This window comes from Vombatus ursinus, unplaced genomic scaffold (genome assembly GCF_900497805.2).
Source record: "Vombatus ursinus unplaced genomic scaffold, bare-nosed wombat genome assembly UNPS02014772.1, whole genome shotgun sequence".
Classification (NCBI taxonomy): domain Eukaryota; kingdom Metazoa; phylum Chordata; class Mammalia; order Diprotodontia; family Vombatidae; genus Vombatus; species Vombatus ursinus.
Genome location: NW_020954550.1, coordinates 23,130,106 through 23,148,652, shown reverse-complemented (window position 1 = coordinate 23,148,652; position 18,547 = coordinate 23,130,106). Strand labels below are relative to the sequence as shown.

The window sequence follows — 18,547 nt, the reverse complement described above, 5'->3', positions numbered from 1 at the left end:
CCCAAAAGAGGCAGGTAGATGGTGAAGTAGATAGAGCTCTGGCCTTGTAGTCAGGAGGACCTGAGTTCAAATTCGGTCTCAGCCACTTGAAACTTACTAGCTGTGTGACCCTGGGCAAGTCACTTAACCCTATTGCCTCGCCAAAAAAAAAAAGAAAGTAGCAAGAAGACTAATCTAAACATTTCTCAAAAACTGTCAATGACCAATATGGATATTTCCTTTTGACTGACTATACGTGTTTGTAATGAGTGTTGTTTACTTGTGTTCACAAATGGATGTGGAAGGTGAATAGGTGGATCTTGACTGATAAAAACAAATTTGAAAAAAATTTTAAAGTAAGCCTCTTATTATATTCAAGTATCTAACATACTAAATAGGTCACTCTGATGATTAAAGAACTAAGGTTTAATCATGCAACTTCAATGTAACTTAAATTATCTATACTGTAATTTAGCCATTATTAAATGTAAATATTTTTATCATTTCATTTACCACCTTACTTTTTTCACAGGAATGCCTATTATACAACATTTGTTAAATGTGCTGATATAACAGTAATAATAAGACATCCAGATATTACCAAGATATAATCTTTCAGACACAAATGAGTAATAATGACTCCTGCCTTTAGGGTTAACCATGTATATCAGCAGTCCTCTTCTCTTCTCTTACCAATAAACAGAAGATTCTACAGGACCCATCCTACCCCAACTTGAAACCAAAAAAAAAAAAAAGTTCAGTTCTTGACTGTCACTTGGGGCAGGAAAAAAAAAAAAAAAAAAAAAAAAAAAGTGGTGATGGGGGGTGGGGGAAGAGGCTATATCCCACATCATATCCTCTAGGTGAATCATTAAGAAATTGCTTATTTCCAGACCAATCCAGTCCTGTTCACACAGTCTTTTTAAGATTCTACCCTTTTCAAAGAAGATTCCATATTCCAGTACTCATTCCACTTTTCATGACACACTTTTAAGAAAGAAAGGCCAAGTGCAAAGTGACAGCAAGTTAAATTCAATAAGATACCAAAAAAAAAAAAAAAAAAAAAGGAATTATGGCTGTAATATTGACTTGTGGGTTTTTTTTGTTTTTTGGGTTTGTTTTTTTTTTTGGCTAGGCAATGGGGTTAAGTGACTTGCCCAGGGTCACACAGCTAGTGAGTGTTATGTGTCTGAGGCCACATTTGAACTCAGGTCCTCCTGAATCCAGGGCTGGTACTCTATCCACTGTGCCACCTAGCTGCCCCAATATTGATTTGTTTTAATCCATCTGTAAAAACTGAGTCTTTTTTTTAACTACTAAAATCTCAACCACATCTAATATATAAGAAATAAAAAGGAAAAATGGAAAAAGGATAAAAATTTAGTAATAAAATGAGTCAGACCTGTGCACCTGTGGTGCTAGAAAAAGGAAGTTCCATGCTGGTCATGTTACTAAATCTCACCATTTAGGACTGGCAAAGTATTTTGTACACCAAAAGTATTTGATAAATAATTCTTAAATCAACCATTTTAAAGTACTTTTAAAATCTCTAATTTCATGCAGTGCTGCAGGGTCTCCCAAAGCAAAGGTAAATTATTTCTCTAGAAGTGTTCTTCACACAACAAAAAACAAGGCATCTTGGCTTCTCAACACCATTCACAATAGTGCCCCCCCCCAAAAAAATAGAAAAAAATTTCTGGACAAATAGTATAAAATGCAATACCCTCAAAGATAAGATACTGAACAAAATGGGCAAGAATGGTGAAACAATACCTGATTTACAATAAAATTAAAATAATCTCTACTAGAAACAAAAACACTTGATGAGATGTAAGAATAGTGAATTTTTTAATACAACAAATACACATTACAGAATGCGACTGCTGCTTATGAATAGTCAGTAAAAATAATATTTTAAGATGGCATCTCTGATGTGCTAAATGGGGTTTTTAAGACGTTCCTTGTAATAGAGTGAATACAGGTAGTGAATAAAAGGGAATAACAGCTGCTTGGACTATTAGCTATTCACCAAGGAAAGTACTGACTTTAGGTGAAGATTTTAGACCAAAGTTGATTTAATATTTATTTCAATAATCACTTCAAAGTCTCAACCTCTTATACTTAAACCATTATAATGCACAAGGAAATTATTCTATACCTGCCTGATACTAAAGGTTTAAAATATTTCACCTATAATGTTATCATTTGCCAACTCCATTTATTTTTAAGAAAAAATACATTCAATTCACACCACCACCATAGACCTAGAATATTTAGATGTATCTGCACAACATTTAGAAAAAGTATAAATTTAAAACAGGATCTAAATTAACAGAAATAAGAAATGGCAATAACATTAACTATTTGAAAGAGCAGCTATAATATTTAAATATCTTGTAATAGGCTATTCCCCAAATCAGTCTACTCTTTGATTTTAAAAAATCCAACAGTCCTTTCCTTTAAAACCCTAGGGGGAGAAAACAATAAATTGTATTACAGAATACATGGAAACTTTTTTGCCATGTGGATTGTGCAGAGATCTCAGACTAAGACTCTGGACCCACAAGGGTCCTATGCAGTCAGTACTGCTGTTCTCTGGCCAATGCTCTGCATTGCCTCGGGCCACAGAGTCTTTCTGTGCCTTGCCCATTGTATTTTCCAACCCACATTCCTTTTTGGGGTGAAATACTCCATTATTTCTGTTTTGTTCTGGGGCCGTCTTCTGTCTCTGTCCCTATTAACTCGTGGCAACAAAAGAAACAAACAGAAGCAGGGGATTTCATGCTTAGCTGCCATACACTGTGGCCTCACTGCTTTGCAGAGGGTCATACATGTGAAACCTTCAATTGAAGAAAGTAAAGCGGTGCTGAACCAAACTGGAGGCCCACGTGGCTCTCAGTCTATACATTAGTCATCCCTGAGCCAAAGCATTATCAGGCTCTTACACATTCACTTCATGACAAACCAAAATTGGGTTAGCCTTTAGATTATTACATTTGAGTGGACTTGATTCAATGCAATTACGTTTATCAACCACAAATTCCATATAAGTAAGAACAATAGAATGATCCATTCTTACTTTGTTCATCCCAAAAATCTTAGTGTCTGTCAGGGGAATAAGTAAAAACCAGGAGTATTAAAAGTGTACTCCCCAGGCAAAAACAGTACAAAATGAGTGTTTTCTATTATGATCATATCAGGAATTATTCTACAGGGTCTTAAAATTCACAGATGCTACTATGCCCAATGAAATACACATCATACACACACACACACACACACACACACACACAAGATTAAATTATGTCCCTTTTAAACTAGATATTTTCTACTACCATTTTGTAAGAATGTAGGAAATTCAAACTAAGAAATAAAAATAAGGACCATGATCTTTTTCTATTAAACTTATTTTTAAAATATACTTTTTAAAAATATGTTGCTATTCTGCTTTACTTTTCACCATAGTGTACAGGGTAAAGAAGAACTCCTTAAACACTCTCAGTATCCCCTTATCAATGATTCCTTAATGCTTTGTGTATATGCAGAGTGCTTAACTCAGTCTATGGATTCTTTTGGGCAAGTTATGGCAGCAGTTAGGATTCCCCAGGAAAGGTGCCAAGGGAAGGGTCCTGACATCTGTTGGTACCCTTGAGAAAATAGAGGACAATGAAGATTCTCTTCCTGGGATAGAAAAGTCATCCTGAAATCAGAATTTCCTTTCTTCCTTTGGTTTCCAAAAAAGAAATCTTACGCCACATATTTTGATACAAAAAGCTAGGCATCCTCTCACAAAAAAATCCTTAAGCCCCACAAAGATAGCTCACTCCCTAGATTCCTCCTTAAAGTCAATAAAGGTAAGGTATTTTCCTTACTGGAAGAGTACACCCAAAACTAATATGAAAGATGCTGGCTGTTTTGGAATCGTTGGCATTTCACAAGTTTCATAAATGTTTGGCTTTTTGTTTTTGGTTTTGCTTCTATTTTCCATTAGTTCATTGAATAACACATAAAAGATACTGCCCTCGAGAAGAAGGGCACTTGTTAGAACTTCTAGTAATAACGTTGAAAATGTATAACTAACTAGCTATGCACCCTTTGGTTTGCCTCAACTATACCAACTGGATAGGTCACAAACCATAGCTGCTAACGTACATTATGACATATATTGCAAACCTTCATGAACATTTTTTGAAGTAGCTTTTAAATACATCTACTTAATATTAAGATTTAAATAATCTTTCCCTGGATACAAATTATCTGTAATATTCAGTCCTAGAGAAGGTTTTGATTTTTTTTTAAGCATCCCCTATTCTCAATCTAATCCCTGCAGGTCCTCAAATTATTTTGCTTTCATTGCTGACAAAGGCAAGCGTTTCTATGGTTTAGCATCGAAAAGCCACAGAGTCAACTCAATTCTGTCCTGCTTCACACATCAACACAAATATCAGACAAATTCTACCTATGGGGTCTGTTATTAATTATGAAAAAAAGCAGAGGAGTAACAGCATGAAAATACAGCATCACAACTGAGTTTGAAAAAGCAGTAATTCAAGCTATCTTTAACCTTCAAATGCTACAGTTAATTTGAGAAACTGATTGCAACAAGCATATTTTAAAGTTACTTTTTGGACCACTTTGTACAGAAGAATCTGGGCATGTATGAGAGATCAAGTCCTTTTTTTTTTTCCTTTTAAATCAGTCATGGTAGCTAAGAGTGATTTTGAATGTTTAAGAAGGCTAATAAGGGACCCCACTCCTCAGCTCCTGAATTGATTAAGGGGTCATTACCTGGGCTGGACTTGTAAACCCTATCTGAACTTTGAGTGTGGGGTGGTGGGAAGGAGATGGGGAGGCAGAGATAAGTCCTGGAGCTAAGAAAGGAGAGGAGATCCTACAACTGGGCAAAGGGCCACCTGGCCAGAGGTGGCCAGAAACCATGCTGAAAGGGGATTGCTTATAGAAGTCCTAGGTCTAATTACTCTAGCTAGCAAGATAAGCTAGCACTACGACCTTTAGAATTGAAATGCACTAATCTGCAGCCAGATAAATTTGGCCCAGCAGGTTACTTTCCCTTAGTAGAGACTACACAAAGGAGAGAGCGTTTTTGTTTGTTTGTTTGTTTATTTTCTCAAGTAGTCAGGTGTATTTGTTTGCATCATCTGGACAAAAGACAGGTGTCCCAGCTAAAGACTCACACCTAGAGTCCCCCTGGTGGGAGCAACAGGGAACTGCAAAAGGAACTCCAACAGCATGAGAGAACAACCAGAGACACCTGCTGGTAGAAACAGACAACTGCAGGAGACATACTCCTGCACTCAGAAGAGCACTGATAAGCCCCTGGATGACTCAGCAGTGTCATTCTGTATATATCTTGTGTAGTAAGTAACTGAAGGCAACTTAGACCAGCATCCAAACCTACCTGCTGAAATTACAACATAAGAGTAGAGGAGCTCTCATTTTCCATGCTCTGAATGGCTGTGAAGATGTATACATATCTCTGGGACTAATTCTATTTCAAGGAATTCAACATTTACTAAATGCCATCTGCGTACAAGACACTATGCTAGACGCTGCTAGTAGTAAGAAAGACGAATGAAACAATCGATGCCCTCAGGAAGCTTATGTTCTACTGGGGGAACAAGAGAGATATTCATTCAGAAGTTTCAGGTTTTTTTCTTTAAAAAAAAAATTCTTCCATAATATTGTGGACTGCATTGGGCAAAGGGTCTCTAGATAGGGGGAAGGAATACATATTCTCTTGAATATAGGTATATAAACCAGAGAAATAAGGAGAAAAGCAAAACAAAAATAAAAACAAATATGTACTAAGGACCATCAATATCAATACCATGGAAGCCTAGGCAAAAAGTTAAAAAGAAAACTGTTTTATCTTTTTTTTTCCCTTCAGAGAAACACACACAAATTCAAACGACCTTATTAATGATTTTTCTTGAAATTATTTATACTCCACTCCCATATATGGGATAGAATATTGAAGGAAGACAAATAAATAAGCTGGAGAATATGTTTTAGAGAACACTCATAGGCCTGACTGCCTGAAATATTCAAATCTGCACCTCAACAGTTACTTTCCCTTATACATAGTTTAAATGCCTTTATTGAACATAAATTTCCAGGCATTATTCACACTTTGATTAACTGATTCAAATGAGATGTGTTCTTACTTAGCAATCAATTTCTTACCCTTACACAAATGAGGCAAAAAAAATTTTCTGAAAATATTTAAAACCATGTCTTAGATTATACATGTATTTTTTGGATCTGTGTCTTTTCAACTTTAATAAGCTTTGAGAGAAAAACTTGAGGTTATTTGATCATGTATAACAATCTCTTCAATTCATTAAAAAAACTAATCAATAATTTATTGCATAGTTCTCTGACTCTAGAGACTCAGAATAAGAATGAGAATAAGAATTCAAAAGAATACAGTGATTAGCCACTTCATTACTGAAAATCACTCTACTTTTTAATACTTTGGGGCTCAAGAGTCAAACTATAACTTCCTTTTCCAAAATGCAAACCTATCCACCATAATAATGCAAATGACACCAAAAAACAAAACCCCACAACCCTTACACACACACACACACACACACACACACACACACACACACACACACACACACACACACATACACACCCTCCAGATGGGTAGTGGGGTTGTTGCTGCTGCTGTTTTTGCATTTTACTATTACTTCATTATTATTATTATGAACAATATTATCAATGACATTATTATTGTTTATATACTGCATAGTAATACAGGCGCAGCTTGGTGGGACAATGGATAGAGCACCAGGTTGCAGTCAGGAAGCTCGAAGTTCAAATTCAGCCTCAGACACTTACTGTGTGACCCTGGGCAAGTTACTTAACCCCTATTTGCCTCAGTTACTCATCTGTAAAATGGGGACACACTGGAAAAGGAATTGACAAGTCACTCCAGTATCTTTGCCAAGAAAATAAAGTTCATGAGGTCACACAGAGTCAGACATGACTGAACAACTAAACAGACAAGAGCATAATAATATACAAGATTAACAAAATCTCATTTCATCTTAACAACAAATCTGTGAGACGGATAGAGAAGCAATTGTTGTCCTAATTTTATAGATGAGGAAACTGAGGTATATAAAGGTTTAAATGTCCTGCCCAATGTCACGCAGCTAGTAAATGTCTGAGATGGAATCCATGCTGATCTTCCTGACTCCAGGTCTAACATTCGATTGACTACATCGACTAGCTGCCCATTAAAAAAAATTAACAGGATCCATAAACACCAAAGTATTATAACAGCACTTTTTGTGGCAACAAAGAACTGAAAACAAGTACATATCTATCAATTGGGAAATAACTAAATAAACAGTAGTACATGAATATTAGAGTAAAGAAATTTTACTATTTTTTATTTTTAATAATTAAAATAATTAAATTAAATAATTAAAATTATTAATTAAAATAATATTTTATTATTATTACTATTAGAGTAAAGAAATATTACTGATGTTGCTGTTTAGTTGTGTCTGACTCTTCGTGACCCTATTTTGGGATTTTCTTGACAAGGATACTAGAGTGGTTTGCCATTTCCTTTTCCAGCTCATTTTACAGATGAGGAAACTGAGGCAAACAGGGTTAAGTGACTTGCTCAGGGTCACATAGCTAGGAAGTGTCTGAGGTCTGATTTGAACTAAAAACAATAAGGCTTCCTGGCTTCCAGCCAAGCACTCTATCCACTGCTCCTAGCTGCCTTACTGTGCCCTAAGGAATGGCAAATGATGTATACAGAGAAGCATGAAAAAATTTAAATGAACTGATGCAAAGTAATATAGGAGCTACAAAAACAATATACACAAAGCCTACAATAATTTAAATAGAAAGAACCACCACCACCAAACAATAAAAAACAAATGTAATTACAAAGAATAAAAAGACAATACATCCCAAAATATCAATGGGGAAAGGGAAAAGGTCTGTAACCTCTGGCTATTCTTCCCATTAGTCCATGGAAATTTTAAATATAAATGAGCCATGAGCCTCTTATTTCTCCCTCTAAGACCTCTAAGACCTCCAGGACCATTTCAAGTTGGTATTTCAGAGGGATCAAGGCATAGTGGCACATCTGCTCCACACTCAGAAGTTCACCAACATTTGTAAATAGTATTTCAAATACCTAAGATCCACTATGAATGCTAATGCCCCACACTTGATAAGGGCAAGGTCTGTAATTGATCTACAACAGATTCTCCCCACACTAAAGTTCAAGAATATATAGAGTTTCTTGTTTTTTTTTTTTAATTCATTATTCCCATAGTTTGCATTGTTAGAGTGTAACATTTAGAATAAAATCCATCTGCTAAAGTGGTGATTATACTTTCCTGTGATATAACAATTTATTTTCATTTGACAAAATACCACTTCTTTTGTTGCTGCTGTTAAACTTCTTCTACTCAGTGAACGAAACCATGAATTACTGGCCTAAAGCACAGAATCAGCATAAGTATTTTCAGGCTCTTTTCCTACAGAAGTAGGTCTTGGGTGGCAGTATTGATTTGGGATCATGCCAAATTTAGCATCTTATTACAATAAGGAAATGTTTAGAATCACAGTATTATCATAGATTTAAAACTGGAAGGGGGTTTAGATGTCCAGTCATTCATTTTACAAATGAGGAGACTGAACCCCAGTCTAAGGTTACATAAACAATAAGATGCAAAGCTAGAATTGGAACCTGTCTTCCCAACCTAAATCTATTGCTCTTTCCATTCTAACATGTTTGTTTGTTTTTGTTTTTTAAGGGGAAAGGAAAGGAAGGATTTCTAAGTGTTTCTGTTTTTCTCTGTCCAGTGAAGGAGAGATAGTAGAGTTTTCATGGCATACATATCTCTACTTTAAATCATTTTATAAGGATTATATTTTCTATATTATAGTGTTATAAGGATTATATCTTTCAGGTATACTGATTTTCTACTTTAGAACTGCATGATTGATTTTAAAAAATTAAATCCCAACCCCAAGGCCAGAAAAAGCAACTTAAGCATAACAATAAATTATACTTACTATGCTTTCTCCCTATTTTAAAGTAATAGAACCTCCTTCTCCATTTAAAAAAAAAGAATGCTATCTCAACCTTAATACATACAGGACAAAACTGACGGAACAGCAAACATATATTATACCAAATTATGGCAGTATATATTATTTTAAGATATTGAATTTTTATTACTTATTAGAAAATGCCAAAGTGGGCTCCCACAATTAATTTAAATGCAAAATTAGAAACAAGTAATTCCCATTAAATAAAGAACTCAAGCCCACAAGTACAGTCACTTTTCCAGAACTCAATGTAAAGCCAAAAAAAGAAGGGGGGGTAATTATCCATATACACAAATCTTACTATAAGAGGAGACAGTGATAAAACATTACAATTTATACCAACAACTTAATTACTGATTTTCTACACTTCTGCTACAATTATCCTGGCTCTGTTGGCTATAAAGTCAACTCAATACTCAGTACTCAAATGCCTGTGATCTCACTGACATGGCTGTTCCTTCCTATGATAAAGATCACCACCCTGTTCATCCCTTCCCATTGTTTGACTGTGGTCAATGTCTTCCCCAAACGTTCATCCCAGGTGTACCCAAGAAGCATGAAATTTATATGAATATAATGTAACACTAGGATGCATTAAACAAAAATAAAAGAGATAAGTTGGGGGGAAGTTATCAGAGTTAATCAGAAATGAATGCTAAAAAGGAAATGTCAGTATTTCTCCATCTTGGTATCAGGAAAACCATTCCTTCCAGGGAATTTTGAAAATAGATACTAAAGAATGGGGTGCAACTCACTAGCTATTTCCCCTTGAGACCCCTTCCCTGTTAGTTCCTGTTAGTTAGTCTGAGCTTGTAAGGACATGGGATTGGGGGAAGGGAACAGTTGTAAACATGGAAACATGTAAGAATCTTGGTTCCTCACACTTTATAAGGTTCAACTGAACCCAATAATGAAGACTGAAACTCTATAAACTCTGTGGGGAGTGGGTGGAGGGAGGAGAGGAGGTATAGTTTGATGGTGAGGGAAGATCTCAGAAGTGCTCCTAGCCTTAGAATATTTTTGAAACCCAGAGAAAGTTATGAAACTCACATTTTTCATACTTGATTCTTATATCCAGAAACACAATTCAAATGAAGCACGTAGTCTAAAATGGTTGATGGTTTTCAGCTGGATATAGTCTAGTCACCTAAAGTAAAAAAAATCTTTTAAATCTCACCCTAATGAAAAAACTGTTTTGAAATGAAAAAAAAAAAGTAAATTGGGGAGAGTATAAAGGGAGAGAGAATACCCAGAAGGGTTATATACATTATTCCATTTAGATTTGTATTTTTGAACTCTGATATTAAAAGATAAACATCATTTGGAACACTAGAAGCATCAAAACTTGCTATTTTCCCAAACCTGATAAATTAATTATAGAAATGCAGCAGGCTTATTTATCAGTCTAGCCCTTCCTTATTCAGACCTCTGTATCACAGGATTATTGTGAGGAAGGAGCTTTATAAAATGAAGTGCTAAATAAATGTGAATTCTAATAATCTATTCTTTTTTCCCCAAACTTTTTGCTGTACCACGTGTGTACCAAGCAGACCTCTCTAAGCCATCCATGTGAGGTTCCAAAGTAGTCACCTGTACTGCAAAGCTGTACGCATCTTTTAGGATTCCCTACAGAGGTGACCTTCCCAAATAGGGATCACAACATCTGCAAAGTCCATGGCTTGACCCTAAGAGGTATATGATGAACCAATCAAAAGATAGACTGAATCCCACGCTAACCCCAATAGCCAATTATAGAGGTTTATCTCTAACCCAACCAAATATATCCTTATTTTACAATACCATCCCCCATTTCAACTCCATCCCTCTACTGTTCAAGCTTTCAACTTCTCCATTTCTCAACTGGATATCAGCAGCTCAAAGTAGTTATAACTCACCCACTAACAAGGTACCTGAAGCAGCAGATGAACAAGTGTCATTGGGATATCTACCCCAAATCCCAGGAGCATTCACATTTCCTGTGCCCTGACATCACTGCATGGCTACAGCAAACATTCCACTGAAGGCAGGATTAGCCCTCCAGAGCAGGGATCTCTCTCAAAGAGCTCCACCTCCACCTCTTCATTTTGGGTGGGAAAAATTGACTTGCATAGAAGGAACAAGTACAGGTGAGTTCTGATCTTAATCTCAGATCTCATTATATTATCTCTCCCCCCAAATAAACAACCCTCTATCAAATTTCCTGTTGTTGCAAAAGGCATCACTATCCTTCCATTCACCTAGGCTCTCAAACTCTGTCACGCTGGATGCCTTTTTCTTATTCACATATCCAGTTGCCAAATCTTGTGGTTTCTACCTCTGAGATATCTCTCCCATCCTTCCCCTCTCTTGACTCATACCAGCCACCACCCTCATCATCTCTAATCTAGAATACTCCAAGAGCCTCCTTTTTTTTTTTTTTTTAATTTTGCAAGGCAATTGAAGTTAAGTGACTTGCCCAGAGCACACACAGCTAGTGTTACTTGTCTGAGGTCACATTTGAACTCAGGTCTTCCTGAATCCAGGGCCTGTGCTCTGTCCACTGCGTCACCCAGCCACCTCTCCAAACATCATTCTTAACAAAAGAGAATCCAAGAGGAACAGGTGGTCAAAATATGAATAGAAGACAAGTGTTAACTTCATTTACTTTACATGGGAGTTACTTTCAGTGACTACTAAACCTGTAAACTTGAGTTTGCTGACATCATTAATTCAGAAGATTCACTTTATGTCCTTCCATCCCCTCTAATGATATTGTTAATTTTAAGCATAATAAATCGTAAAAATTTAGAACTCAAAGGGAATTCATCTAGTTCTAAACCCTTTATTTTACAGATGAGGAAAATTATGTCAATGCTCTTTCAATTATATTAGGCAACCCTACTCTTAATTCTTCAAACTCTTAAATTATTATACTGATATTGGTAATATAGTTTTTCCACTATCTTTAGTATGTCATAAGATTAAAACTGAATAGTGAGACTTATCAGGACATCCTTTCAAAGTATTATGAAGATTTCAGGCATATATCCAACTAAACTGTAAAATACCTTCTCCAATATTACCTCTCTTTTTCCCTTGCTCTCCTTTCTCCTACTCTCCCTCCTTATTCCCCCTCCTCTCTCAGATCACCCTATCTCACCCAGGCTGGAGGTGTGGGGGCTATTCATGGCCCAAATCCCACTAATAACTGACAAAGGAGCTTTGCCTTCCTCCATATCTGACCTGGGCTTAGCTCTCACCAGGCAACCTGGTAGCTTACCATATTAATGCAGAACTTAATACAGACACAAATTCAGCATAGCTCACTGTAGCTCAGGTGTCCCTGAGCCTTCCTGGGAGATGAGATTATAGCAAGCCATCAAGGCTGGCCCAAGTTTCTTAACTGCTCGATCTGATAGCTTTTTTTTTTTTTTTCCAGTTCTCCTCCTCTTTGCCCCCTCTACAACATTGGGCATTGCAGGCCACATAAGCCTCCTGGATATTCTCTCCTCCCTGAATTTTCAGAACAATATTCTCTCCCATTTCTCATTCTAGCAATCTGGCGTTTCTTTTCAAGCTCTTCTGCTGGATGACATCATTGGTTGTCTAGCTCCAAACCTTAGTTTTCTCCCCAAGGCTCTATCTTGGAGTCACTCTTCTCTCCCTAGACTCTCAGGCCTCTTTTCTCGATCTTATCAGCTACCAAGAGTTCAATTGTCTTTATTCAGATGACTCAAATCGACACAATCAATAACCAAGTACTTATTAAAAGTGCCTAGGCTATTTGTTGATGATACAAATACATAAATGTGACAGCTCTTGCCCTCCAAGAGCTCGCTTACATTCTAAGACCAATCTAATTCTCTCTCTCTCCTAAATTCCAGGTAGTTCCACATTATCAACTTCCTGCTGAGCATTTCCACCTGGGTGTATCACAGCATAGGTATCTCAAACTCAACCATGTCCACAAGAAAACCTATTATTTTTATACCCTATATCTTGTTGTTGAGTCATTTTTTCAGTCACATCTGACTCTGTGATCCGTTTTGGGGGTTTTCTTGCCAAAGATACTGGAGTGGTTTGCCATTTCCTTCTCCAGCTCATTTTACAGATGAGGAAACTGAGGCCAAGAGGGTTAAGTGACTTGCCCAGATCACACAGTCAGTGTATGATACTGGATTTGAATTCAAATCCTCCTGACTTTAGGGCCAGGTACCACCTGGCTGCCCTCCCTATAGCTTCCCTTCCTCAAATTTCCCTATTTCTGTTGAAAATACCACCATAAGTCCTGGGTTCAGAAAATCAATCATCCTTGATTTTAGTCTCCTTCACCACCAATTTCCATTCAGTTTCTAAACCCTGTTGACCCTCTTTCTGAAGATTTCTCACATACTTCAATTTCTCTCTACTGAAAAGAAGGCTACCACACTAGTTAACATCCTTGACCCCTCTTGCCTGGACTATTATAATAGCCTTTAAAATGGTCTCTTTAAGTCTAGTTCCTCTTCTTTCCAATAAATTTTCCACATAAAGGTAATAATCTAATAATAATAATTTATATTATACTTTAAAGTTTCTAAAGTACTTTATAAATATCTCATTTTATCCTCACACAAATCCTGGGGGTTAGATACTGTTACTATCTCCACTTTACAGATGAGGAAACTGAGGGCAAACACAGGATAAATGGCTTACCCAGGGTTACACAGAAAGTGTCTGAGGAAGGGATTTGAACTCAGGTCTTCCTAACTCGCAATACAACCTATCTCTTAAACAATTTTTCTAGAGAATAGATCTGACCTTGTTACTTTCTCCCTCAAAAACCTTCAGTGGATCCTTATTGCCTCTAAAATGAAATAAAAACTCAACTTAGCAGTTAAAGCCCTGAACAAACTGGCTCCAGCTTACATCTCCAGACCTATTTCACATTTCTGATTCTTCACACTCTATGTTCCAGTCAAACTAGCCTAATTATTGTTTCCTGAACTTGAGATCTCATCTCCTACTGATAGGTTTTTTTGTTTTTTTGTTTTTTGACACTAGGTCTCCCTATCTTAATCATGCTGGAAGAGCAGGAACTGTTCAAGGTCCCCATTCCAATCTGACTGGCATGGGGAGCTTTGATGTGCTTTGTTTTCTGATCTGGAGCAGTTCATCTCTCGTTAGGAAACCTGGGATCCCTGTGTTCCCTGGGGTTCACTACAGGCCAAACTTGATGTGGGCACCCAACTGACTCAGAGCTCACAAAATGTGCCAGCCTCTGCCTCTGTGGTACGCAAGGAGATGCCACTATACTCAGCCTTATGCTTCTTCACAAGCTATACCATATAATCTAAATGCAACCCTCTTCTCACTTCCTCTTCAGAATCCTAACTTTCATTAAAACTCCTCTTTGCTGCCACCTCTCATGCGACAGTTTTCTTCGTTTTCCAGTTATTAGTGCACTTTCCAATCTCAAATCACTTTAGATTTATTTCTCTTTTTTGATGTTGTATTCCATCATTGCCCACCCAACCACACTCTTTTATCAAAAAAAAAAAAAGAAATCTAAGCTACTTGAAGGCTGAGACCATGGCATATTTTTTTTGCTCTATGTATCACCAGTGCCTCGAAGTATTTGCACATAGTATGCACTTAATAAATGTTTGTTGATTTAATTCAATTTGTATGTTACTATTCAAATATTCTTTATTAGAGAAAAGGAATAAAAATTATCTTAAGAATTTAGTTCTATTCTATTTTTATTCACGGGAACAGGGAATGCTTAAATTCAAAGGAGACCGTTGTTGAATATGTATTTATACTCATGCAGTGAAAACAGACTGTTCCAGGTGGTGGGATAATATTCGTGGGAAACAGATGTGTTTTATTTCAGCTCTTGACAACTTTTAAGATTTTCACTTCCTTTAATATTAGTAGTGTTATTTGTGTGTGTGTGTGTGTTTTTAACTTAAACACATTAGACTGAAGTGTAAGTGGCAGAATCCAAATTGAACATCTTCAAATAACAACAAAAAGTTACATTACTTTTAGGCAAAGCCTTCTGGGCCATTGAACAAAGTAGGTTTCAATGAGTTAAGAATCATCAACAAATCTTCAAGAAGGGTGGGGTCATATATAGTCCAACCCTCTGATGTTAGAGGTGAGAAGAGTGAGGCCCAGACAGAGTAAATGAATTCTTGAAAGGGCAAGAGCTGAGACCAAACTGGTACGTGACTCCAGCCCCTGAAATCCTGAAGCCTCCTGTGGTCCACAATAGGCCCCACTGATGCTAAAAAATGTAACACATCTACCTGCCATGGTGAAAGGCTGAGTTCTAACATGACACTATGTCTTTAAAACATATGTGATTGTTCTTTACTATTCCACTTGTCTTTAGTGTAATTAACAACCATTTTGAAATCAGAAGTTTTTCTTATCTGGAACCCAGGGAAAATCTTTGTAAGCTTTAAGTTAAACAGAAGCAAAGGTAGGAGAAAGTCTTAGATCTGATTTCTACCTCAATCAGGTAAAATGATCTCAATCATCAAAAAATATGTAGCTTTCAAAAGAAGAAAACACAGTAAACATTTAATATGTATATTTCAATTACCTAAGAAATGCAAATTAAAAGATCTAACCCACCTAACCCAGCCCTTTGTACACAACAGGTAATCAAATCTTTGACCAATCATTCCAAGGAAATACAGAAATGAATAATTAATACCACTACATTGACACATTGCATTTAGGGTTAACAAAGCATTTTCCTCATTAATAGCCCTGTGAAGTAAAAAGTGCCATTTTCAGATGAAGCAAACTTCTCTTATTGATGAGGAACTTCTCAAGTTCCTATGACTAGGAAAAGTCTAGAAGAGACTAGTGAAAGAGCAGAGATTTGAATCACTGCAGAATATCCTAACATTCTTCCCATTACATACACTGTTGTTGTTTGTGGGTGTTCAGTCCTGTCTGGCTCTTCATAACCTCATTTTGGGTTTTCTTAGCAGAGATACTGGAGTGGTTTGCCATTTTATTCTCCAGCTCATTTTACAGATAAGAAAACTGAGGCAAACAGGGCTAAGTCACTTGCCCAGGGTCACACTGCTAGTTAAGTGTCTGAGGCTGGATTTGAACTCTGGAAGATGAGTCTTCCTGATTCCAGGTTGGGCACTTTATCCACTGTACCACCTAGCTGCCCTCTAATACACACGCTACCTCTACAAAATTGTGAAGAGGATTCCAATGTTTTCTTTTCTTTTCATTCTTATTATCTCATTTAGGCTCAGTGGAAGTTTTATAGGGCAAAGGGAAAAAAAAACCACTAAGGCAGACCATTCTAAAGTTTAATAATGAACATTAGTAGGTATTTTAATCAAAGTACAAAATGGATCCTTCCTAATCCCACTTTAAGAATGTGTGTGTATAAAGAGGGTGGTCCACTCTGGAAATCTGCTGATAGAAGAATCAAGAAGTGAAATCGCAAGACAGAAAGAGAAAGAAAAGCAATAATCAGGAGATTCACTGTAGAAAGCACCATGAACTTGCATACATGTGTCTGTTTTTTCCAGGTAGTGAGAAACCTCTCACTATTACTAAGGAGAGAACTACTACTCTTTTAACACGTCTTTCAGGTACATGTCTCAAGGCGCTGTGACACTGGGAAGCATCTGGGGGGGGGGGTCACCCCCCACTTCATGATCACACTAGCTCTGTGCATAATTAAAACTAATCCCTTTACCTGCCTGCATTTCTTCCAAGCAATCTGTCTCATACAGTACACAAAAAAGGTCTGGATGTTTTGTACCAACAAGATTCAAATAGTACTCCAACTTCTTTAAAGCAAGTCCAAACAACAGCAGCTGATTCATTTATTTGAAACATTCAGATATTTTAAAAGGGTTAGAAAAGAATACACAGCATAATGGCATATCAGAATGACATGCCCTCACCAGGAACACTACAGCCAAATTCATCTGTTCCACTTTGAGAGGCAGCCAAGATTTTTAAACTCTATAGAAGGGCCAAATATGCCAAGACTTGCATTATGAAGACAAATATATAAACAACAACTGTTTACAAACCAACTTAAGGTGCTCTAAATTATGCAAGGCTCAATGAAAAAATTGTCTCAAAAATTATTTCACAATAAGACAAATAGTCACCTGATGAAATGCTTGATAAACTGGAGCCAAATTACATAACCAACTTTAAAGGGTCACATATATTGGGATTGGGGCAAAGGAAGCACCTTTGTGTGACAAGGTGGCTTATCAGAACTGTTGCATTCATTACGAGGCTTTGTTTTTTAAGGGTCTGTCCTTACTTCACATTTATATTATTAAACTGAAAGATACTAAGGAATATTCCTTTATTTAAGAGTAGCTTTAGAAAGGTGTGGCTTTTTGGGGTTTTGGGGGGTTTTTTTTGTTTTTGGTTTTTTTTTAAGTAAAGATAACATGAAACAGTATAACACAGTCAAAAGAGAGCCCATAATTAGTCTGACAGATGTGAGTTTAAGGACTGCCTAGAAACAAGCAGTTATGATCCTGGACAAGTCACTTAACTCCTCTGGGCCCCAAGCTACTCTGTAGGACAATTTAATATGATTCAATTCAATAAACATTTATTAAGTACCTCCTAAGTGCCAGGAACTAAGCTAAGTATAGGAATATTATTGTTGTTATTTGTCTTTCCTTCTTGAAGAGGACCAAGACATCAGGAAGATGATGTCATGACTTGCAAGTGAATTGGATTTAAGTGAGGCAGAGCTGTGCAAAGTCACCAGCCTCACTCTCTCCTCTGGAGCCATTTGGGTCCAGTGGCGAGCTATAGATCAGGATGACTGGAGATGGCCCTGGATGGAGTGGGAGACTTTGGCCTTTCACAGAATGGATGGATGAATGGATGGATGGATGGATAGAAGGATATGTATATAGACAAAAAGATGCAACAGTGTGTGTGTATACACACTGTACATACTTTATCAAAGCTGTATCCACCTGTTTTGAGTGGTTAGTCCCTAAGAAAGAAATGCAAAAATAACAGAATTTTAGAGCTGGAAGGAACCTTGGAGATCAGTAGATCCCATTTATTATTATTACTATCATTATTATTCATAAATCAACAAATATTTATTAAATATCTACTCTGTGCCAGGTTCTGGGGATTCAAGTACAAAGAATAAAATCCCTGCTCTCAAAGAGCTGATATTCTAATGAGGAGATAACAAATGTGTATAGATAGATACATAAACAAGGACAGCTAGATGGCTGTGTACACACATACACACACACACACACACACACATCACATCACAAATAGAAGATGAATAAATACAAATAAGAAAAGGAAAGTTGGTCCCTACCCACAAGGAGCTTACAATCTAATGGGAAAAGACAATACACAAAAGAGGCTGGAAAGGGGAGAGGGAAGGAAGGGACATATGGATGACACTAGGGCGTACTTAGCTCCATGAAGCTGAAACCAAGTAGAGGGC

The 18,547-nt window shown here is 36.8% G+C and overlaps 1 protein-coding gene across 9 annotated transcripts in view; it reads right to left on the bottom strand.

Moving 5' to 3' along the window:
- ARL15 (ADP ribosylation factor like GTPase 15) overlaps positions 1-18,547 on the bottom strand; it is a 483,734-nt gene that overhangs the window by 336,348 nt on the left and 128,839 nt on the right. The window contains exon 1 of one of the 9 annotated variants that reach the window (XM_027863581.1): positions 10,141-10,164. The exons of the other annotated variants lie outside the window; for them this stretch is intronic. Coding sequence (XP_027719382.1) covers positions 10,141-10,149 — 9 coding nt within the window. The 5' untranslated portion in view covers positions 10,150-10,164. Of the gene's footprint in view, positions 1-10,140; positions 10,165-18,547 lie in introns of those variants that run through there. 9 annotated transcript variants of the gene reach the window in all.